The sequence below is a fragment of the Bemisia tabaci genome, chromosome 10 (assembly GCF_918797505.1).
Source record: "Bemisia tabaci chromosome 10, PGI_BMITA_v3".
Classification (NCBI taxonomy): Eukaryota; Metazoa; Arthropoda; class Insecta; order Hemiptera; family Aleyrodidae; genus Bemisia; species Bemisia tabaci.
This window is the reverse complement of record NC_092802.1, coordinates 18,820,466-18,845,999: the sequence shown is the minus strand read 5'-3', so window position 1 is coordinate 18,845,999 and position 25,534 is coordinate 18,820,466. Positions and strand designations below refer to the sequence as shown.

The window sequence follows — 25,534 nt, the reverse complement described above, 5'->3', positions numbered from 1 at the left end:
TAATAGTTATCAGAAGCATTTAGACTTAATCTTTTTTTTTAAAAAAAAATCATTATTATTACTTAGTTTTATTGTCGTAACATTAGTTTTATTGTCGAAAAATTGACTTGCAGGACTGTAAAAGAGTAAAAAGAAATCGATACGTCTAAAAAAAATTTGCTGTCTTGGAATGAATTTAGGCACGTGCGTTAGTTCGAAGAAGTAGCAACTCTCTGAAATAAAATGAGTCTTTCATAGTCTCTCCTTTGATTTGATAAAACAAATATATTATTGAAGGACCGAGACTCAACTTGAAATATGCTTTTAATCATGATGAGGCCCACCTTTCACATTCCACGCTAAATTTACTCAACAAGTTTGATAACATTCAAGATGTCAATAAAAGGTTGACGTGAGTCAGGAAATTGCAAAAAAAAGATAGAGGAAAAATGTGAAAATTAAAGACGTGTTTTATCACACAGGCACATAACTTTTAAGTCCTTGTTCTTCTCATGGGCCCTTGACATAGACACTGCTTTACATCACGCTCACTTAGACTGACCATTAAGTGTATGGTACTTGTTAAGACGATAGAAAAAGCCATACCACAGCCGCACATAAGATGATTAAAGTTCGACTCTCATTCTGAGATCACCTCCTTTCTTGCAGATATTTTGCATCAGCTCGAGAGAAATACAAGTAAGTAAAGTGTTACTCCTTCAGAATTCATCGAATTGCCAAAGTTTGGAATTCACTGTCTTTTACTTTAATTTTTCTCATAAATGTACGTGGATAGAAATCAGGAAATCCATTCCAACATATGACGCTTAAAATGTCTCACCATTATTATTGCACACAGCAAAGGTTCTCGTGTACCGAGATTTTTTCTTTCGAACCTCTCATATTTACATAGTTAGGTTTCAAACATACTTCTCCGGGAATAATACATACTTTTATTACGAACATTGTCTCTTTATCAAATCATTATGCATGTCGTAAAAAATGAACCTCTAACATGGGCAAACAATCTTAGCGTTGAGGAGATGCAGCTACAAAGGGTCAAAAACCGGCCCTTATGGATACTCCTCCTTTCCTAAACTTTACTTCCTTGACGATTGTGTTACTTCGTTTTTATTTTATCAATATTTTATGCAAGCTCACCCATTTAATCGGACGTAAATTTATTTCTGTGCCTAGCGAAATTCACCGGATCCTGCATTTCAGAAGTTCTATAGTCTCTTGATCAATTTGGATAACATTTTTCACGACGATCAAAACCCAGGGAGAAATTCATTCGTCCAAGGTCCGCTTCCAAACTGAAAAATGTCGTGGGCTGGAACGATTCAATGGATGCTTATTTTCAAGTGCTTTATTTTCGCTTCGATTGCCCGCGACTCAAATGACAAACTGCCGATCAGAAAACTTGACTGGTGGGAAAAGGCCTTGATCTATCAGATCTACCCGAGATCATTCAAAGATTCAAACGGAGATGGCAACGGTGATTTAAACGGTAATTAGTTACAATCATATCAAACAGCAAATTCTCTGTGATGAGGATCAAAATTGGAGTTAAAATATGAGGAATGTTACGTTAAGTTGGACTACATTCTGCAATTATGGACTGAAATTTCTGGCTAGATCTAGAGACAACGTATGTACCATTAGTTTCATGCATACGTGGGTTTTTACGAATGAGCCAGAAATTGCAGTTCCTAATACGATCCTTAAACGAGCTTTCATCTCGGTATTTTTAGCTTCTCATATAATACCGACTTTTTGAAATTCTGAAAGTTAAAGTATATGAGGAGCATTTGGAGGGCAAAATACGAGATAAGTTTGTAATTTGATGAATTATTACTTTCAAAACAATGGAAACCTAATAGTTCCTCTTCAAAAACATACAAGTCATTGTAAACCATCAAAATTTGACTTTCTGCCTGGGCATCTGATGAAATGCCTGATTTGACTATTTGACTGCGACATATACTTTACTGCTTCACAACACAAGATCTTGGACTCCATGCTCATTGTTGAACTTTTCTTTTCTTCGCTTTACCATGGAGTCCAATATCAAGGAACCCTCCCTTACTTTTGATGTCCATCCATTACGCTTCATTGAAATAGATTATCGAATAATTTTCTGATCTAATCTAACTTCAGTTCACCCAACCTAACTATATCTAACCTAACCTAACTTAACCTAACTTAACCTAACTTAACCTAACCTAATAATTGATTAATTAAAAAATAATTGATTAATTTAAAAAAAAAAAAACTTAACCTAACCTAACCTAACCTAACCTAACCTAACCAATCCACGATTTTCTACGAGAACTTATTTTTTTCGTCTTTATCTAGGAAAATTGACTTAATACATTTTTGGACCTTATGCTCTTCTAATGTCAAAGAATATCTGCATTCCGCGATTTTGGATGCTATGCTCACATTGATTTTCCGGAAAAAGTATCCGTCATTAAAGTGAGCATCGGGTCCAAGATCTTGGACGTGATGACCAGCCTTGCATTATATAGATGGGCATGGAGCCCAATATCATGGATGTAATGCTACATACCGTCTGAAAATTCGAAAGTTGCCAAATTCAACCGGATAAAACATGTGTTTTTGAGGAAACTTTTGCATATTTTTCCTTGATATTTGAGATATTTCAGAGATAAAATTGGGAGCAAAATTTTCTGAAAATTTGAAGGAAAATGTTCAGAATATTCCTAGTAAATTCGCTATTCATGGGAAGAAATATGGCAATGTCTAAAGGCTCATACGGTGTTCTTCCTAAGCACGGCAGTATGGACCGCCACAGTAAAAAGTATGGCCGTAGTATATTAGTGTGTCAGTATGATTTGCAAGACTTGAGCCTTCGATTCACCGAACTGCAGGTTGATTGTTGAATCGTTATCGAATGACTATGTTGTTGCATATTGCACGGTTGTAAAATTTTATCGGCTGTTCTTTGTTTGTGGCGGCTATCACGCCGGATTTCGAACTTTTCAACAATGAGGCAGTCACCTGAAGATGGGCGGCCTGCCCGCCCGAAATGGCCATCGTGCATAGAAAATAAGTGAGTAAGTGATATTAATCGGTTTTCCCAAAAAGTTTTAAGTTTATGTAGTAATTTGTTATCGAATGAACTCGATCAATAAATCCCTATCTTAGCAATGCTACTTATTGAACGAGGTCATTCGATAACGATTCAACAATCGACCCGATGGAGTTCGATTCATGTTAACCAAAGACATCGGTTTGAGCAAAAGAGGACTCAGTCATCTAAAACGAAAAATGTCAGTTGAACTCTTATGTTGAAGTTTACATCTTTTCCTGCAATATCCATGTCGCGTGGTAAAAATACCACACAAATTATATTTTTTGTAGAAAAATCAATGAATAATTGATCTCAAGTGCAGATCATAGGTGGAGAGGATATAACATTCTAATGAGCCACTTAATTATGCCACTTTAGCATCAGGTCTGTCATATACATATCATCTGAAGAATGTCTAGAAATTTCACGATGCTTCAACTATTGTTGACATAATGTCGCTTCGCTGTTTTTCTCAGGAATTATTGAAAAACTCGATTACGTCAAAGAAATAGGCGTGCAAATCGTCTGGATTCAACCAACCTATAAATCGCCGATGAGAGATCTAGGATACGACATTTCTGACTACAGATCTGTGGACCCACTATTTGGCACGATTGATGACTTCCAGCGGTTAATCAAAGAGATACACGATAGAGGTATATACTTGCATTTTGCCCCCTTTAGCCCTGGAATGACGTAAGATATACTCAATTATTCTATGTGTAACCAGTCAAAAAAATCCGACCGATGCCTCATTTTTTAAGCCACAGAAATATTAATGAATGAAGCGTGATTTTTGGTAATGTGGATTCTGACTATTGCGATTAGTTTCATGGGTGCACATATTAATTAAATCGGTTTATGTTGGACGTGCGCAGGTTCCAAAAAGGCCTGTCTAACAGAAACCGATTCAATTTCCTTCCGGCTGGACGCCCGTTCATGTTACAACAAGATGTGTGCTATATTTATGTTTCAAAAATACCGAAAAATCTGTTTTTTTTTAAATGAGAACTGAACTCTCATGGTAACTGTCTGAGGTGCGACGAAACAGGCACCTGGTTGAACCGAAAATGTTTGAAGAATATTCCTCCCATCGATTTGCCGTGCCGCGTTAAATTCACGAGGGTACAAGATGGAGGGCAAGTAAGGCCTGTGGTCTGCCTTTTTTACCCTAGCCTTTCAAAAAATACGTAGGATTTTTTAAAAATGTATTTCTTCCATCTTTAAAATTGACAAACTAACCAACCGATTACGACTAATTTCTCGGTTAGAGCAGCTAAAAATTTCTCTGGAGACGTTTTCCAACTTTTCCAGGAGGGTCCCATGGTCCCACAGTTCCTTTTCGGTGTGATGTGTTTCTGCGCCCCATAGACTCCTCTGGATGAGGTGAACTTCTGAGCCTTTTCCCACACGAAAAATTCCTTGCTCTCAAAGCCCAAATCGAACATTCGAACAAATTTCTGGCTGCAAACATGATACCAAATCTAAAGTGATAGCACTCCATTAGAAGTCGAACTTGAGCCGCTCATGATTGCGGGATTATTGTGAATAATTACTGACGAGTGTTCAACACCTGCCACAGCATCGATAAACTTGTCGATTTTCAAGTGGAGTAAAATATGAATATCTGTCAACTTGAGCACGTATTAAGATATTTTGTACTTGAATGTTTCCAGAAGAGCGTGAGTCACTGATTCTTTTCTTTTCTCTTTCTTCACTAAGGTGTCACAACTAAATCTGGGCAAAAACATGATTTGGGAGTAGCCACGGCCGTGCATCAAATGAACTGCATTTCGCAATTTGGAACCATAAATTCTAACTCTTCTGGAAAAACACCTATGTGCATAGGGAAACTAATGGCACATACGTTGTTCTTAAACCGGGCTAGAATCTATAGGTCCAAATTGCGAAATGTAGTCCAAATGAACCGTGCGGAAAGGCATATGTCGTGGGTTCAGATTTCATATCGATGGCTCAGGACGAAAAATGCGCCAGTTAAAAAACTCTGATTTAGTTCTATTTTTATAAAGAAGAAAACCGAGCAAGACATCTCATTGAAATTCTCTAGAAAACTTCTTGACTGAGTAGAGTGAAAACTCACGGAAAAATTCCGAGAAAAACTTTTGGTTACTTTTGAAAAACAAAACATGAGCGGAGATTTGAAAAGTCCCAGTCGGGGAGGCGAATATTTTTCGACTTCAGCCATCGACCTTCTGCCTCGATCATTCCTTATTATACCAATGTTGGCTATAAGTCTAACTTCGTCATACAGTCGAACAAAGCTTCTTCCGTGACACAAAAAATATCCTAAAAACTACAAACTTTGAATAACACGTTCCTGTTTGATTCAGGGATGAAAATCATCATGGACTTTGTGCCTAATCATACAAGTGATGAAAGTGAATGGTTTAAACTCTCAGAGCAAGGAGTGCATCCATATAAGGATTATTATATTTGGAAAGATGCAAAACTTACCAGTGATAATCGATCAACGTATCCAAACAACTGGGTATGTAATCATTCATTTTAATTGGAAGGCAATATTAAAATTGATCATTATTATTATTAGGTATAAACCTTTGTTAGTTAAGAATCATTAATATATATATATATATATATATGGATTGAGTTTTAGAATTACCTATTCAAAAAAATAAATTAATTAATAGATCGAAATACAAAGACTGAAGAATTTGGTCGATAAGCAACAAAAAGAACTCTGTCCTGAAGATTGCGATTACTAGAGTCCCTCTTGCAGCAGAAATACTATAGAGCATGAAAGGTTATTTTTTACTCAATCCGAAACCAAAATCTCATCGCGTGGCAGTGGGATTTTAAATTTGAATACAGGGTGTCCGGCACTTTCAAAGCAAATATTTACTGATAATTCCATGACCCCCATGACCGAAATGCAGCGAATTCTATGATTAACAAGATTTTCGCGAATTTAATGACGTTCTCACAGGGTTTTTCTTAGATTCCAAACACAATCTCTAATAATCAATTCCCAGTAACTCAGTTTTTTAAGCGATTGCTTGATTCTCTTCCGTAGCATGTGGACATGCTTTTGGATAATTATACTTTCTTCATTTATGTCAGTTCAAAATTGGATGCATCGTTATATTTTTCACTTGGACGTTTCCAGCGCAGTGTCTTTGGAGGCTCAGTTTGGACTTGGAATGAACCAAGGAAGCAGTATTATATGCATCAATTTTCCCCTGAACAGGTGGACCTGGATTTCCGCAATCCTTTTGTCCAACAAGAAATGGAGGTGCGTAATCGCTTATTGGAGATATTAATGAAGGAGAAACTGTGTGAAAATGAATTACATCAAAAGGAAAAATGTGTATAGGATTTATATGCTAAATTGTTCCTTTTCATTTTATAATTTTGCACATAGGTCCTTCTAGCACAAATAAGTCCTCTTTTTTTCTTCCTGACCTCCTCCTGTTCCATCGAGAGACTTTCCTACATATCAGTATTTTAAGTTGCATTTGCGGCGCTTCCACGGACGCTCTGTGATCGATTATCGATATTACCCTATTTGAACCTACGGTAAAGAATCGATTATTAAGGTGTTCACTGCAAAAACCCTGTTAATCACTCCTTTCCTATAGGTTTAAATGGAAGAGCAATCGATATATCACAAAGCACGCCACGCCACTGTTTACGACTCCACTCCAAATTTCTGAAATTGACTCAATTTATTCATTTTTTGCGGTAACATGATTTTTGCAATTCCTCTCTAAAATTTTGCTGATTTTTGGGTGGGATCAGATGAGAATCAGTGCAATTTTTTTTGTTTAAAATACCTGACAGCGGTCTTGCACTAATAAATCATTTTCACGTGTATATTAGAAATTTGTAACTGAAGAGGCTTAAAACTTACTAAGTATAACGGGTGCCAAAATTAAGAAACTTAGAACAGTAAAAAACTCTGATATTGAAGAGTAGTCCGTAGCAAAAGAAGCGCACAATATAATGATTAATTCCAACACAGCCTAATAGACGGTGTCAATAGCTTCACACACAAAAACGTTACAGCTAAAATTTTAATTGGCGCAACAATCTCTCTTATAACGAAAGACTACCTGAAAAAAAATGTTCTTTTGATGATGGATCAGTTATACTCCTGTGTATGCAGGTTGATTTAAGATTATTCTATACGTTTTCAGAGGCCAAGTTTTTGAATAGGGTGAAGAGCTTCTTGGAATTTAAAATTGTTTTGAAATTACTTGACTTTCCCGAAATTTTTCAGCGTCTCTTGATAAAGACTCTCAGCTTTCCCCATTCTTATTTTCGGCGTAAATAAGGCTTATTTTCTATACATTTTCAGCCAAGTTTTTGAGAAGGGTGAAAGGTTTCTTGGAATTTCAAATTCTTTTGAAATTACTTGACTCCCGAAATTTTTCAGCGTTTCTTGATAAAAACTCTCTGCTTTCCCCATCCTTACTTTCGGCCTTATTTACTTACGTCATCAAAATTATCTCAACGAAAAAGTTGAACAGCGAAGTTACTTGAAATTAAAAAAATTCGATGTGTTGGCTGTAAAAAAATGTAGGTTCTAATGTCATAATCATCTTGATTTCTCGAGGTTAGGCTAATTTTCTTGACTTTGCTTTGAACTTTAGAAGAACTATTCAGTCATGCACCCCGATTAATTAAACAGGAAATTTTTACGGCAACCCCCCCCCCCACCCAAAAAAAACAGCAGCCGACACGTTTCGCCCTTCGAATTGAAACTTGCTTTTTTTTTTAGAGCGTGCTGAAATACTGGTTGGACATGGGGGTAGACGGGTTCAGAGTGGATGCAGTGAGACACATTTACGAGGCGGCCCACTTTAAAGACGAGCCGTGGATCAGGGAAGCAAAAGGAGATGAGACTGATTTCGTCACGCTGGATCACATTTACATGATCAGCCAACCGGAGAACGCTGACCTCATTAAATCGTGGCGGGTTCTTCTCGATGAGTATGCCAAAAAAGATGGCCGAACGCGGTAAGTTGTTAGCAATGTAATGAATTCATACTGAAGTTAATGGTTGAGAACTTTCATTTACTAGACAGAAAAAAAACTAATGCCTTCAAATTCAAAGACCATAGTTTTGGCTACACCTTGGATTTTGAGAAAACTTAATTTCCCTTTGATTTATATCTTTTTTTGAGTGAAACAATCTGTTTTATTTGAATAAAGTTGGTTCTTTTTTTTTTTTTACTTTGAGAGAAAATTAAATTTGTCATTTATGAGAAAGGAATTTACCCTTTTCAAGGTAACAAAATTGAATTTTTCATGGATGCTCAACTGAAAAAAAATGAAGGAATGAGAACACTTCAATAAAGTGGAAAAAATCTCACAAATTAAAAGAATCTTTCAATTAATACCATAGTTTTGCTGTTAATATAATAAACTATCGAGCCCAAAAATTCGGTAGAGCAAGGTCTTTTTTTTACTCCCAAATTATAAAATACTTTTTTTAAGGCGATTTCAGGGTATTGTTACTCAGTAGCTCATTGTTCCGGCGCCTTCTAGCTCCTAAAATCTATTTAACACTGGTAGAATTTTGCAAGAGTCCCAATTCTAACTTTGATTTTCAGAATAACATGCACTGAGGACTATGACGAGCCTTATTTAATAAAAAATCACTTGGGAAACGAAACCCATCCTGGCGCACAGGTGGCATTTTACATGAAGATGACATGGATGGACTACGAGACCAACGCGGATTCTTTGGATGAGATGATTCGCAATATGACCGAGGTTTTCCCAGCTCGCTTTTACAATTGGGTGGTGAGCGATGGATACAAATTGATTTTAAATATTCATTTCACAAGAAAGACGGACTCCGTGCATCTGCATCCGTACTCTTTTTCACCAAGGCCCAAAAGGAAGATAACATGAAAAACGAAAATCATCAGAAAAGTGCCGCTGCCAACCTATGCATTTGGAAGATTACTCAATATGACCGACGGCGCATAGCAAACAAGCGTATTTAAGGATTAAAACTTTGAAACTGAGAAAATATATAAGAGATCAAAGTTGTATACGTGCTTTTATAATTTTTAAGCAGTGTAAATTATTTTAAATATAAAAATTAGCACCATTGGATCATTTGAGTTCATAGGTTGACTGCCCTTTTGGGCCCCAAGAACTACATGACTTGATCTATCCTAACCTCCAAATTTTCGAATAGTCCATACTCTCCCTATAAAGGTACTCTAATTTGGGGGGCAGTTTTTTGTGTCATCCAGACGAAAGCTTTTCTCCAAGCATCTTCTTCCCTTGCAACATCTAGAACTTGAATTGTTGGCCTCTTTTCAGTTGGACAACCACGACAACAAAAGAGTGAGCTCTCGGTACTCGCCAGAAAGCGTGGAGGCGTGGAGCATGCTGACCCTCCTTTTACCCGGAGTCGCGAGTGTTTACTTCGGGACGGAGCTGGGCATGCAGGACATCAAACCCCGAAGGGACCAGCGCCGAGACCCTCAGAACGCCGGCAACGGAAGATCGGGGACCCGGGATGGCGCCAGGGCTCCCATGCTTTGGGACGACACCCGCAATGCCGGTAAAACATGGTTTAGAAGTATTGATCAGGCTCACTCCCTGATTTTTCTCTGATCTTCCCTGATTTTTAGGAGCTCATTCCCCGATGAACAGCCGAACTTTTTTCCACTTCCCCGGGATTTTCTGAAGAAAAAGAATGTAACGCTCCAGAGTTCCAAGTAGTACTATCGATTTTAATTCATCTTTGAGCCAGGCTCATTCCCTGATTTTCAGGAGCTCGATGAAAACCCGAAGTTTTTTCCCACTTCCCCGGGATTCCCTGGAGAAAAAGAATATAACTCTCCAGAGTTCTAGATAGTAATATCGATTGTAATTCATCTTTGAGCCAGGCTCATTCCCTGATTTTTTCCTGATTTTCAGGAGCTCATTCCCTGATGAAAAACCGAAGTTTTCTCCCACTTTCCCTGGATTTTCTGGCTAAAAAGAATATAACTCTCCAGAGCTCCAGATACGAAAATCGATTTCAATTCATCTTTCAGTCATTTCTTTGGCGCACATTCAAAATTTTAATTCCAAAAGCGTTCCTTATGTTGACACTTATGATGTGCTGTGACATTTACAGCCAATTCGCGTTAAATTTTAAAGGTAGGCTTTAGACAACGAGCTGTTCTGCATGAAAGTAGAGGTGAGATCTGGCTTTGAGAAAAATAACCCAACACATTTTTCGGAAGTATCTTCAACTCCAAAATGTTTAATTTACACAATTGCCGGTATTTAAGCATGATAGAATAATGACGATTATGGAAATACGTCGTCGGTGGATAACATACAATCAGTCCACCTTATTTATATTATTGAACAACTGATATGTACTTTAATTAATCGAAGAAGGTGGTAAAATAATGCTGGGTTCACACTATTTTTCGGGGAAAAGGGCCAAAAATTCCAACAAGAGTAAAAGAAAAGTTCAAAAATTTCAAATAGAGTAAAAAAACCACCTAGATACATTCACTTAGGGGTATATTTCTTGGTATAACGAATACAAACCCACTAACATGCGATGAATCCAATGTCACTACCGAACTTCTGTAACTCTTTGCCTCCCTTCATTTAGAAATCTACATTTTTGTATACACACCCATCTTCCAAATTATTTGTAAAGACGTTAATAGCCTAAGATGCTGAATGTCTTTAAATAAAGTCACTAACTAACTTTCTTCTTTGAATTAATGGTTGGTGACAATTTCAGGTTTCACGACAGCCAGGAAGCCATGGTTGCCTGTTAATCCTAACTACTGGAGAACAAACGTCGAAGCCCAAAAGAAGGATCCTAATAGCCACCTCCACATATTCAAGCGCCTCGTTTCCTTAAGAAATACTCCTGTGATTCAGTATGGTGACTTGCAAACGTATGTCCCGAAAGAATGGGTTTACATGTTCACTAGGTGAGATTCAGTCGAGTTTTTCTTTCGACCTAAAAAGTCCAAGTTTTGTAAGATGCGCTTTTTAAAAATAAAAGGTTTAAACTTTTGATTACTGTACTATAAACTGAGCTAAAGAATACTCGCTTAGTTTAAGGATAGGTACATCTTTCATTCAGCTATTAGAAATGTACTATAATTTGATTTTCTTTATCAGGGTGTCTACTAAAATTTCGTTTTGGATTTTCCTTATACTTACAAAAATAATTTTTTGGCCGCGTTTACATATCATTGCAACGGTTCAATCTTTGTACTTGCTGGCTCAGACTGTGACTAATGAATATAAAATCAAAATTTCAGGTCACACAGGAATAAAACGATAGCGGTGTTGATGAACCTTGGATCAGAGCTAGAAGACGTCTGCATAAAACATTCGGCACTGCAATTGCCGGACACGATGTCTGTCCACACAAGCAGTATGAGCTCCGGTCTTAAATATGGGTGAGTGAGTTCGCTGTTATGACGCACTGAACCGAGTCAATAGGAGAAATCGGACAAAATCTGAAAACTCTTTAAGTTCTTTTTCTCTCTTTAAGTTCTCTTTATGACATTGAAACACCGCGTCCAGAGTTCTTGGTATACTTTTTCCGTTAACATTTTTCTTCTATTTCAGGGATACTGTTAAAACTACTAGTTCGAACGAAACGGAGTGCATTCGAATGCGGCCATACTCGGGCCTAGTTCTAACCACGGATCGCAACCACGCTGCTAGAATGACTTATTCCGTCATCCTCATGTTTTCTTTCATATATTACTTCCAAAGCTTGATTTGAAGTCGTTCGCCGGTTAACTTTTTGAAACCAAATTTTTGTTGTTTTTCGTAAAGGTCTACCAGATCTACTGTCTATTTACAAGTTTTCCAGAGTATATCGAAAAAAAGTTCCGGGCTGCGGAGACATATCGTCCGTTCCGGGCTCAAAGGCCGAAACTTCCGGGTGCTGGAGCCGTAGTTTCGATTGCACCGGGTGCTACGCCCGGAACTTTCGGCTTCTGAGCCCGGAGCGCGGACGGTATGTATATATAGCCCGTATAAGTACGGCTTCCACGGCCGGATTTTTTTTTTTTTTTTTTTTTTTTCAGTGTAGGCTAAACATTGCAAACGTTTGATAATACTCAATAAATGAATTGTGAGTACAATTATTATTTTCTAAATTCCATAATTCTTTTCTCATTCTGTTTTATTTTCGAAAATGTATACGAAGGGATTCATTAAGGCACAATTTAAAGCCTGGAGACAGGGTCGGACTGGCTCGCATCTGAGGGCGTAGACCCTTGGCTAGTTAAAGGGGCGTAATGTGATATTTCCTGATTGGAGAGGGGTTCAGAAAATTTTAGCAAAGCAGCACAAGTTTACGCTATTTTCAGGTTCAAAGTTTATTAATCGCCCAGAGTAAAAATTGTAAAATTGAACGTATTGAAGTGACCGACAGACTTCTGAAATTAAAGAAAACAAAAAAAATTAAAGCCACTAGACGCATCCAAGCACCATTAATTTCATAAAAACCGTGTCAGTGCTGCGGTTTACACGAGCTTAAGACGTGGGTTTAAAAATCCATCCTAAAAAAGAATCAGGCAAGAACCTGAAAGAAGAAGAGAGAACGAGTATGAACACAGCCGACGACAAGAAAGACGTATTCGGGCCTCTTTTGGGCGCTTCTGGGTACCAGATGCGCCCTTTCCAACCGTTCGACTCCCCCGATGTAACATGTACTATACTACATGCCCTTTTGCCTTATGGGTAATGACGCCATTCTGGTACACCCGGGAAAATTAGATTTTTTTCTGCATCTGGTATTCGTAAAAGTTTTCGTGAAATGTTTTGCTTTTAAGCATAACAATCTCGCACGGACGTATTACCTGGTTAAAGTATTTTAGGGCCGCCTTATGCTTTAAATACTTATATCCGAGGCAGTACTTTCAGATCGATTTGAAAATATTACGAACAGTCACGTGATCTCTTCATTTTAGTGACGTATTACTGTGCTACATTGTGATTGGTTCATTTTCTTGGCGCAGCATCGACACGTCAGCTGTTTGCGGCATTGAGCGGAAGGTTTAAGGTTATGTCATGGACCAAGAGAATGAATAAGGACCCCCAACTCCAGTTAGCGGAGACACCGGCCCCGCTCCCCCGCGACCTGCGCGCCCTACCTCGCGGCGTCGCGACGCCGCTGTCCGCTAGATCGCGTTGACGCACCAGCTTTAGAGGTTCCGCCGCTCTTTCCCGTCGTCTGATTTACAGTGCATCCTTTATGTTTCCATTCACCACCAACTTAAATTCATCACAAAGTGCTTGTGGAGAGTTTCAGATCTTCGCGGTCGATCTGAAGTTTTGATGGGTTTTGCGGTTAAAGGATCCCACTTTAAATTCCATCTTCGTCAGTCTTCGGGTACATAAGTTGGTAGTAATATGCTTTGTCAAAGAAGCGCCCTCCAACGCTTGGGCGTTGGAACTGCTTGTTTAACTTTTCTCCCGAATCCGAGCGACACCTCATTGGCAGCATATAGCAGGGCATTGAGAACTCACGCTTCGCGTCATCGCGCCTTCAATTTTTCAGATGCAGCACGGACGTCCATCAAGTACGAATAGTTGTATCTCTGCGCCGTCGTTAACGCGCATCCTTTCCCTCGCTTTATTTCCATATTGTGTTTGTTTGCGATTGTCTTATATGTAATGTTGCTTTAAACTAGAGCAGAGCATTGCGAGTTCACGACTCACACCATCGCGTATTACATTTTTTCACATGCAATGTGGACATCCATCTGGACCTCTGTTCACCACTATGCGTAAAAGCACCTCTCTTCACTCCTAACTCTCTCTTCTTCCGTTCATTTATAATTTAAGAAATTTTCCGCATATATTCTCGGTCGTAATTTTTTTTCTCTTATTTTGCTATCTATCAGAGGGGCGCGTTTTTGGCGTGCCAAGGGGGCGTATCTGCCAATGGCAGATTGGCCTTATGGCCAGTCCGAGCCTGCCTGGAGATAAACTTTGGAGGAAACAATACTAACGACAATGTTCAAAATTGTTGTACGCTCGATGTAATAATGCCTTGATATTAATACATTCATCGGTCGGAAAATTAAGTTCTTCACTCTTAATTAATAAGCGCTGAGATGGGAATACTACACAATTTTTATCAGTTTAGATCTAAAACTCAGAAAAAATGACGCTTTCCCCTCATATTTTAATAGCCATAGCTTCAACTAATGGTAATTTTGAAGGGTAATTTTAGAGGACAAATTTTAAATTCCATCCGAACAACACACTCCTGCAATGGTTGTTTATCTCTGGAACACCCTGTATAACAAAGACCGGCAGAGCTGGCGAGGAATAATACGATTTCGGGCGAAACTCTAGCGCTATGTTTCCTATCAAACCTTTCAGTGCGCTTTTATGGAAGTTATAACTGGATTACGGAGAACAAACCGCTTTACACACTTTCGATCGAGCACTTACGGAGCACGTGTGAAGAGTTAGCTAAGAATTTGCAACTTTTCACGTAACGTTTCACATTCGCGTTATTTAAGCTACATTGACGCTTGGAGCTCCACTTAGTCTCGAGCGGAGAGAGACCGCAAAGTGATGTCTATATTCTCGTCTTCCCTGTTTTTCGCCGACCGTACACATGATGAATATTATTCGTTTTAAAATGCACGTTAAGTGCGGCATTATTTAGATCGAATCTTGAAAGAAATATCGAGACACTTTTTTAAGTCGACCTATAGTTTGCCGGAAAAACGAGAAAGCCTCCACTTACGGGAGGAACACAAAAAAAAATGGATGATGCTGACGACAGAACAGAGTTCCACCCTTCCCCCAGAGTTCAACTCTGCTCCCACCACCGAAGTTCTGTTCCCACAACAGAAAAGTACTGTAAGTGTATAACAAAGAAACTGTAGGAGCCCTGTGAACAGAAGGTTCTGTCGTCAGCACCATCCATTTTTTTCTGTGAAGGGGTGTCTGATGCGAGCCGTAGCTTCGATCGCTCCGGGTACCATGCCCGGAACTTTCGGCCACTGCGGCCACACACAACGCAGACGGTATGTCTACATAAAGGCCGTAAGTACGGCATCCACGGCCCGAGTGTTCTTTTTCAGTGTCTATATGTACCTCCCACCTCTATGTTTCTGTAATTGGATGCATTTGACTCTAAGGAGATCTACGTGCAAATTAGCGCAATAAAAAAACTACGTTTCAGAGGATTTGGGTGAATCATTGTTCCTCTTATTTAAACTTATTATCGCATATTTCCTATTAGCATAATACGTTCAACACTGGAAAAAAAAAACACATTCGATCTAGAGTCCAGACTCTTAAAAACATCGACAAGAAAAAATACTCTTGATTCAATCAGATTTACGCTTAAATCAAGAACCAAGCCTCTTAATTTGAGCGGATTTCCTTTTGATTTAAGCTTAAATCTAATTGAATCAAGAGTCATTTTTCTTGTCAATGTTTTCAAGAGTCGTGACTCTAGTCCGATGTGTTTTTTTTTCCAGTGAATTACTTGTTTGAATCAAAATTTCAGGATTGTCAGTGAAAATTTTAAATTAGTCGTGATTTTGCTCACGATCCGTATCCAAATAGATTATTCAAAAACTGTGCGACTTGTCTGCAGTTCATTTCTTTTCGTTCATTTTTGCCCCCCCCCCCTTCCGTAGAAATTAAATTATTTTCGAGATTATCAAATCGACTCGGACTCCAAGTATTTTGAGGCACGAACGAGGGTTGGAAAAACAGTAAAATGAGGTATTTTCATGTTTTAGCATGCACGAACAATGATTTTTCCGGGAACAAAACTTAGTTTCCTCTGACTTTTCAGCGCGGCACTATAATCAAAGGTGCGGGGGCGTCGTCCTATGTAGAAGCCATGCTGTTTCGGCGTCGACAGACGCCCCGGGGCCAGAAGTAATAATTTAAAGATGGCAAACATTGATCGCTCACGGGAAAGGGGAATAGAGTGGAAGCAGTGGCCTGGCGTGCTTTGCGATATATCGATTGATCTGCCATTTAAACTTATGGAAAAGGATCGATATCAGGGTGTTCGCGATGAACACGTTGATAATCGATTCTTTAGCATAGCTTCAAATGGGGAAATATCGATAGTCGATTATCACGCCACGCCACTGAATGGAGTGAAGTGGAAGGGGGGCAGCTGGATTCGACGGATCCTTGCGTGTGATTGATTAAAAGCGACAATGTTCGTCCTTGCCTGGTGGTGCGAACGAACTTAGCTCATATTCGATTTAGCACGAAAACTATTTTAAAAGAAAAAAAAACGCACTTTTCTATTTTGGAGGGTAAAAACACAAAATTACGACTTGAATTACCTGTGAGTATACTAGTATATCACCTACACTACCTACTGTGAGTAAAAGGACATCCCCCGCGCAAAAAAAAAAAAAAAAAAAAGTCGAACTATTTTTGCAGCACAGCTCAAAGAAAATATTGAAATAAAATTACGATTTATTGCAATATTTTACCATGAAATTGCAATTTTTTTACATCATTGGACCGATTTTAAACAATCGAAAAAATGAGCTCCATGTGTCGGAAAGATAGGCCATATGCAATACAATGAAAAATTGCAACTTATTTCAAATGTATTGCAATTCTCAATAGAAAGTGTTCCTTCAATTAGTAGAGCAACATACTGATTTTAAAATGTAATTTCAATTTATCTATGCCATGTTGCTTATTTCAGTGTGTTACGCATTTTGAGTAAAACAAATATTTTTACTCGCGTGTAAGTCAAATTGTTTAAAAACCCACGCGTTTAGTCCGTACATGGTTAACATTTCCATGTTGCGGGCTGCGGTTTGTTTACATTGGGCCGCATTTGGGGATCCATGATAGCCGACCAATCAGAGACCGGCACACTTTTTCTTTAGTAAAATGATTGAGGTGGCAATACTCTCCTGTACACAGGTACTCTACTTTAATCAAATGATACCATGTTGTTGACGTTTTAACACAGTGACACCAACACGATCCAAATCTGACCAGCTCGGTAGCATGGTCTCATCACACAACATTGTGACCTGCGAAAAGAGAACTGGCACTTGGTAAGTACACTGAAAAAAAATATTGGTAGAATTTACCATTCCTTCACGCTGTATTTCACAGAGCGTGAAGGAATGGTGAATTCTACTCAATTCTACTAATTCTCTTTCTTCTGGTCGATTCTGCCAGAGGAATGGTTACCTGTACCAGTATATACATATGGTAACGTTTACCTTTCTTCTGGCAGAATTGACTCTAAATTGACGCTGTGTGAAATACAGCGTAAAGGAATGGTAAATTCTACCAATCTTTTTTTTTAGTGTAACGTGAAGAGTCACGACCAGTTCTAAAAGCAGGCCACTCGATACACGCAGTGATTTTCCATGTTTCTCAGAAAGTTGAATCGCCTACTTCTTGAAAATTTTGTTTTCGTCCTTCACGCAGCTTCCTGCTTTTCTTGTCACTTATTAAGAGAGGGATCTCAACAGCAACCACTTGAAAAGCCTCGAACCCGAACTTCGAATCAAGGATCATTCAAACTTGATCTCAGATGGGAACTCACCTACATAAACTTCGGCATTGCACTCTTAAAACAAGAGACAAACTTTTGGGGTGGTCACTGCGTGGATTCTCCGCCCATTTCGTCACATATCACCCGAAATGAATGCATATTGTTCTAGGCCTCCGCAATTTTCCACGACGCATATTTTCTGCAACGCGCTGGGTTTTCTCAAAAAGGTCAACGCAACGCGCGGATCGAAATGTTCATACATTTTTGAGTAGTTTGAGGAGGCGTGCCAAAGTCGCATTATTCGACTAAAATTGAAAATCAAAAAACACTCGGAGGAAAAAAAACAAGAAGACAAATCCACCATGAATATGCTGGAAAAGCGTGCTGAATAACTGAAATGTTGGAGACATGCTGTTTTCATGTCATTGCTGTTTGTATCAATTGGTACTTTTTCAGTGGCGTGGCGTGCTTTGCGATATACCGACCGATCTGTCATTTAAACCTATGTAAAAGGATCGATTAACAGGGTGTTCGCAGCGAACACCTTAATAATCGATTCTTTACCACGGATTCAAATGGAGAAATATCGATAATCGATCATTCACGCCACGCCACTGTACTTTTTGCTAAATTTAGGAGAACATATTGATTCATTAACGTTGAATGTAAATTAACTTTAGTGAGCAAAGGAAATAACATCATTAATTTGTGTGAACATGTGGCTGATTGTGTGAAGGAAGTATATTTCAGTGTTTCTGTTTAACATATTAACTCACAAGAAAATGTTCGCACATTTTATATCTACACAGAAAAAAATAAATGGTGCTGACGACAGAACCTTCTGTTCACAAGGCTCCTGCAGTTTCTTTGTTGCACTTACAGAATTTTTCTGTTGTGAGAACAAAACTTCGGTCGTGGGAACAGAGTACTTTGTTCCCACGACAGCACCATGCACTGGAAAAAAAAACACATTGGATCTAGAGCCAAGACTCTTAAAAACATCGACAAGAAAAAATACTCTTGATTCAATCGGATTTTTGCTTAGATCAAGAACCAAGCCTCTTAATTTGAGCGGATTTACTTTTGATTTAAGCAGAAATCTGATTGAATCAAGAGTATTTTTCTTGTCAATGTTTTCAAGAGTCTGGACTCTAGATCCAATGTGTTTTTTTTTCCAGTGTGTCGTCAGCGCCATCTATTTTATCTGTGTAGTATGGATTGTTTTCAATTATTGTTTTGATGATTGGTCTAAAATATAAAATGCAATTACTAAATTGGTTTAAAACATTAAATGCAATCAGTAAATGAAAATTCTCCCCGTCGGGTCTCGAACCCCTACCACCGTGCCAGGATCCACTACATACGCAAGCGGCAACTCAGGCGCCGAGAGTTTTTCTCACACTCAACACGACAGAACAGGGCAGAGCGGGACGCACTCTGAAAAATTATGTCATTTTTCAAGGAGTCCATGGCAACGATCGCCCGGCATCGGTCAGTCGGCGCGAGGTGGTGACCACGGCCAAAAACATCGATTATTCCCTCCACGGCCCATGACTAAGTGTCTTAGCGGCGCTGTCGGCTATTTACTGCCGTGCTAAGGAAAAACGCCTTATGAGCCTTCAGACGTTGTCGCAAGTTTCCTCCGATAAAAACCAAAATTATTGCGTAAAATTTTGAATATTACTTTCCAAAATTTTCAGAAAATTTTGTAGACAATTTAATCTAAAATATCTGAAAATTTCAAGGACAAATGGACCGCGTTAAACAGAAAGGAACCAAGCCACATCAGCTATTCCCAAATTAATCGCTAGTTTAATTTTTACATGAAACAGTTGTGCGGATTTCGTGCACATTTCAGTGAATTTTCTCCATAGTACAAAGCAATTCCTTAACATTTCAAAGGGATCCGCACAAACGTTTCTCGTAAAAAATTAAATTGCCCAGTTAAATTGGCAATAGCTGATGTGGCTTGGTTCATTTCTGTTAAACGTGGTCCAAATATGCATAAATGTTGTCAAAAATACATGTTTTATCAAGGGAAATTTGGCAACTCTCAAGTGTTTATACGGCGTTCTTCCTTAGCACGGCAGTATAAGACTAACATAGGAAGGGAGAAGAAAATCCACGTGCGAGTCAAAAGGGGATGTCATAAGCCGAAGTTTCGCGAGTGGATTTGGCCGAATTTTTCAACCAGATCGGTAAAGTTGCAAACCCAAGGTGAAAAACACTCTACTGAAGTCAAGAACTAAATTCAGTTGATCGATGAATTTGCGGGCCAACATTCCGCATCCGTTCACTTTTCGAATAACAATATCAAAACTGTGGATTGGTGGTGGCGCACAGTGCGGATCGAGTCAATTAAATATAGTACGAAATGTTTAAAGATTGTTACTTAAATCGGTATTTATAGACAACATATTTGAAATATTTTAAGTTTTGTCATATAAATTTTGAGTAAAAATTTAAATATGAGTATACAAAAAAAATAAAAGAAAAAAAAATACTCGCAAAATATTGAGAGATACAAAATAAATGATACAGCAGGAATTTTTAGGGTTCTACTGACTACAAAGCTCAAAAAATACAACCTACCACCGAAAAGTATCTATTTAACGGTGTCATAGAGTACGAATGTTATCCGTTGAGTGCTAACTATGTATTGACACAAGTAAAGGCAATGAGTTCGATAATTCTGCGTATAAGCTAGCAAAATGCTGTCTAAATATTGCGGTCTTAATTGTGCAAAATCGATCAATTCATTATTGCTTCACTTGAAATGCTATTACTGGTGCGTTGTCTCTGCCAACTCCAAGCTATACTTCACACCTCAAGGCGAACAGCGCCTGCTCTCCAGGCCAAACAACTATATTAACGTTCCCGAGCGCGAATTGCCTATTCGAAAAATTGAAGGCACTTTGACAGGCGACACGGTGACACGCTGATTTGACGCTACCACCTCTATTCGTAAGAATGTCAGTAAATGTTCGTATATGTAAGAAAAACATTCTGCCAAATGTTTTAATAGGTTTTCATGTGGGCTTGTGTATATGTCGCAGGCAAATAGTGAAATCAGGCATTTTGTTAAATGCCTGGGCAAATAGTTAAATGTTCTTATTTAGACTGAAATTCCGATTATTTTGCTGACTGTAGACAAAATAATGCTCTGATTATGTGGAATAGAATTCCTTGTAAGAACTTGTTCCATACGATCAAAAATACGTTTATTCTCGTCCTTTAATGCGAATTTATCTCAAAATATACAGCATATCGTAAAAAAAAAGTTTGCACAATTTGGACAGATGAAAAATTATGAGGAGCATTTTAGAACGGAAAATAGGATCACAGTTTGTACTTTAACGGATTATTGTCTAAAAATGTTGAAAATTAGAGAAGTCTTTGTAAAAACGTAAAAGAACCTCGTAAACTCTGAGAATTTGATGAAATGCCTGATTTGACTATTTATCTGCGACTTTTACAATATAACTGCACAAGGAAGTGGAATATTGACCACTACGTTGGTTTTTCTTCATTAATTTGAACTTGGTTCATTGAAAAATATCATTCTTTCTCGACGGAGTAATTATTTTTAATAATACCGAACCTGGAGTTGAATTTCCGGACTTTTCCTCCAATTGTGAGCGTCCCATCTCAAAACCGATTATCCGACGATAAGTTATCGTCGATAACTCAGCAAGCTTGCTCTACTTAATATTTTTTCTAACTGGACTTAAGTCCCTTTTCGCGTTGACGGTCGCATTTCTGCACTGGCCATCAAATTGGGTCTGTTGCAAACTTTTGCTAGAGCGAAAATAAGAGCTGTATCTTACAGAGAATTTCTCAAAAATCACGATGAGCGCATCGGCAAACTCTGAAATGAATTTCTAACTTAACAATCTGCGTAAAAAATCTGCGTTTTTTTAAGCTTCCCGCTCCGAAAAACGATACAACGGCACAGGTGATCATTTCATTAGAGGGGTCGTTCTATTCAACCTTTTCGCAATAGCAACACCCGCCTTAGACGACGCTTCCGCGCGCAAATCGCTATCGGGAGCACAATGTCAACCAAAGCGGATCTTTATCAACGCAAAGAAATCGTGCATGTAAACACGCTGGGTTAGAATCTTGTCCAGGCACATGCGTTTTCGCGGACTGGCGTTGGCGTTGAATATTGAGAAGTATCCTATTGAGCAGGGGTAGGATGGAATGACTCCTCTAACGAAATGTTCACATGTGCTGTGGTATTGTTTTTGAAGCGGGAAGCTCAAAAAAACGTAAATTACTTACGCTAGTTGTGATGTTAGGAGTGCATTTTAGAGTCCACTGATGCGCCCTGGTAAAAATGGGCGATAAGAGCTGCGTTTCAAAATACCATAGGAATTCTTATAGCTGGCTAAAGAAGGCTACAGAAAATCATATAGCTGACTGTAGAATGCGGAGAAAATCATACGGTCGGGCTATACGAAGCGATAAAAAATTATGCAGCCGGGCTATAGTTCCTACAGCCAGGCTTTACACTTTATCGCCTGGCTGTTGCTTTTTCGCCATCGATTATAAAAGGCTATAAGAAATTGTGTAGAAATTCGTGTGCTTTGGAAATCATTAAGTTCGATACGGAACCACCTTAATATTTACAAAACACACGTTATGTTTTCCTTTAATACATATTTTTTTTCATCAATTAAAACGAGAATAATCCATACAGGATGTGCAAGCATTTCAAAATCATGAGTTGAATAACGCTGACTCCGCCAGATTAAATATTAGAGCCTAACACAAAGCGGAAGCGGCGACGCACTAGCGCCTTCAAACCTAACAGGGATACTTCACGCATTGCGCAACGCGTGAAGTATCCCTGTTAGGTTTGTAGGCGCCAATGCGCGTTCCGCGCTGGCTGCCCGCCTGCCGCACCGCAGCGCAGTGTGCCACGGCGCTTGAAGCAACTATTTCACACCAGAGGTATTGCACATTATCATACGAAACTGAAGGCGCTCTAATATATTAGGAATGGCAGGCACCCATCAAAAGTGCGGAGCTTTCCTCGCAAAATAAATCAAGATACTACGGCCCAAAAAGAGAGCAGTGGTCCAAAAACTCACTAAGTCCTAGCATCCGTAATTAGTGACGTTTAGCGTACACTTTATCGCCTGGCTGTGAGTTGCTTAACCGCCATCGGCTATAAAAGGCTATAAGAAATTGTGTAGCTGGCTGTAGAAGCTATTGGAAATCTTACAGCCGGCCGTAGGTCTATGGTATTTTGGAACACAGATTCTACTGCCAACTTTTACCAGGGCGCTCATTGTGACATTTTCTGTAACAATTAACTATTCTTTTCGCTCCAGCAAAAGTTTGCAACAGGCCCATTACGCGATTTTTGAGGACTTCGCGATTTTTGAGGACTTCGCGATTTTTGAGGACTTCGCGATTTTTCCGGAGCTATACACTATGTTTTCATGATTTGGCGCAACTGAGACAACCCTGCGGATCGGAATAACTTGGAGAGAGCGGCTCGAGACCCTCGAGAAACAAAGAGAAACTGAGAGCGCGTGGAGCAAATATGATTCTGGGGTCAATCAAGCGTGGGAAATTGGGGCTGGGCAGATGCGATGCAGCCATCGCGACCCGAAAGCCCGAAACAAGGGACCAGGTGGGTGGTGAGAGCCGTGTTGTCAGACACATCACGAAGGCTTTAGACGAAAACAGAAAGAAAGGAAAAAAGAGGATATACTCTAGGTCAGTTTTGCTGGTCGCAAAATCGTGCTTTGATGTTCGGTTCTCGTAGGTTAGCTGAAAATAATAGATCGTTTTCGATATTGGTTCGATGTATCGTTTGGTTTAAAACAATGGAACATAACCTCAAACAAAACTTTCAGGATTTCAGTCGGAAAAGCTGAGAATGAGAAAATTCCTAACTATTTCACCTTACGATACCATTTAGTACTCATAAGAATCCAAAACCTATCAGAAAAACCCCGTTTTCTCAGATTACTCGATTGACTTTTGAGGCTATGTTTACATGTTGAACCGATCGATATCGATACAATTTCACCTATTTGGTTTGTCGAAAACGATCTATTAGCTCCAACCAAGCAACAACTATCCACGTTCGACATTACCAGAGATATCGCGCTTTGAAAAATTCGGTCTATGACGTCATCCACAGCCTTAGTGACACCCTTGATCTCTTCCACCTTCAAGTGATTCGTCAAGCTCAAGCGACGTGGTCGAACTGGCATGCGATATATCGCATTGATTAGGTCCAAAATCTCGACATATTTTGAATTTTTAGCAAAAAAAGGCTAATAGCCCCTGCCCATGAGCCTAAAGAATCATTCTGAACCCAAAAATCGGCAAAATTCAGAGAAATGAAAGCAGAATAGTGTAAGGAAGAAAACACGAAGTTCGGAGCGAACATCTTAATAATCGCTTCTTTACCATTGCTTCGACTGGAGAAATATCGATGATCGATCATTCACGCCTCGTCCGATTTTTTGGCGGGAAAAATCCATTTATTCAATGGTCCTAGAACCACTATCACGGTCGTATTTGATTGAACTTGGTAAAACCATTGCGACTCGAGTGAACTAAATACATTGCGGATATTTCGATCTGCATTGAGTACCTCAAATTATGGTTGAAGGTGTCATCGGGGTGTCTACTAAAAGAGGCTGGCCAAAAATGAGTCATTTTTCAGTACATTCCCAAGAAATTCAGTACCTCCTGCAGGGCCGGATTCAGGAGGTGGCCACATGGGCCGCGGCCCATGGCGGCAAAATTTGACTTCTCTTTAAACGTAGGTATAAACAATCGGATTCAGAAAAAAATTGCAAACGAGGAAAGACGACCAAATCTCTCATTTCCTGATTTCTCAATTCTGTCGTCTTTCGGCGATACAAGAGGCAGCACCTTTAATTAGTCGATTTAAGAGAGAAACCAAGCACCCAATTTGGCCTGGAACGGCGCGGCGCAGAGTGAAATGATGACGAGGACTTGAGCTTGAAAGGTAATAAAGCCCTCAGCGCGGCGGTCGGCGCGTTACACACATTAGCGCCTTCAAGACTGCATGAATACTTCACGCATTGCGTCAAACACAGTGCGGTCAGCAGCGGTCGGCGAGAAACGCATGGCGCCTACAAGAGTGCATGAATACTTCACGCATTGCGCCAAATACAGTGCGGTCAGCGCGGCGCGGCAGCGGAAGTTAACATTATTAAACCACATTTATGTTTTGCACATTTTTTTGCAAAGAATGTGTCCAACACGAGTAAACGTGTCTTATGCAACCCGCCTCCTCCGGCACGTTCACTTGATGGTTTTTATTAAAGTTTTAGAACGAATGAGAAGGGGGCAGCAAAATACAGGCGGCCCATGGGCGACATGTAGGTAAATCCGGCCCTGACCTCATGAAAAGAAAATTTCAGTGCTTTTTCAGTGCCTCCAATTGTTGACGAAATTCAAAAAATTTCAAGAAATTGAATTTCGCTCAAATTGCGACACATATGACAAAAAAATAAAAACGATTCCGGACCTTCTTGCAGAATTTCCGCACTTTTTCAGTACTTCCGGACCGCCCTTAAAAAATCACAACTATTCCCAGACTTGTAGACACCCCGGTCATTTGATGTTGGAAAGATTTACAAATCCCGATAGTAACTCTGATTGACTGCTCGGTGTGTTTTCCCAATATTCTTTCGACTATTTACCATGAAACCTAAAACGGTTGTTCCCATCGTTAATGTCTCCTCTAGTGACCATACTCCTCATATAAAAGTACTCTAGCGACAACCGACAGAGCGTAAAATCTAGCAACGGTACATTCCCAAGAAATTCAGTACTTCCTGAATAGAAAAATTCAGTGCTTTTTCAGTGCCTCCGATTCGACGCTTGGCTTACATAAGTGCGTAACTACAAATTGAGATGAGCCTGGATAAGCATTGAATTGTATGGAGCCCAGGGTTCAT

General features: G+C 39.3%; 1 protein-coding gene across 1 annotated transcript; it reads left to right on the top strand.

Annotated features, from left to right (window-relative positions):
• Nucleotides 1-496: 496 nt before the first annotated feature.
• On the top strand, nt 497-12,569 carry LOC109033401 (maltase A3-like). The gene is made up of 11 exons (XM_072305167.1): nt 497-678; nt 1,177-1,489; nt 3,553-3,732; nt 5,428-5,585; nt 6,222-6,347; nt 7,836-8,074; nt 8,671-8,863; nt 9,395-9,638; nt 10,827-11,022; nt 11,359-11,499; nt 11,672-12,569. The coding sequence occupies exons 2-11, from the start codon at nt 1,303-1,305 to the stop codon at nt 11,829-11,831; spliced, it is 1,824 nt and encodes a 607-aa protein (XP_072161268.1). The 5' UTR covers nt 497-678; nt 1,177-1,302; the 3' UTR covers nt 11,832-12,569.
• The last annotated feature ends 12,965 nt before the right edge of the window (nt 12,570-25,534 follow it).

Excerpts from the sequence above, each read along its gene's own strand:
- LOC109033401 (XM_072305167.1), top strand. The coding sequence starts at position 1,303 with ATGTCGTGGGCTGGAACGATTCAATGGATGCTTATTTTCAAGTGCTTT. Across the intron at positions 5,586-6,221 it reads CAACGTATCCAAACAACTGG|CGCAGTGTCTTTGGAGGCTC; the intron begins GTATGTAATCAT and ends GGACGTTTCCAG. Across the intron at positions 8,864-9,394 it reads CTCGCTTTTACAATTGGGTG|TTGGACAACCACGACAACAA; the intron begins GTGAGCGATGGA and ends GCCTCTTTTCAG.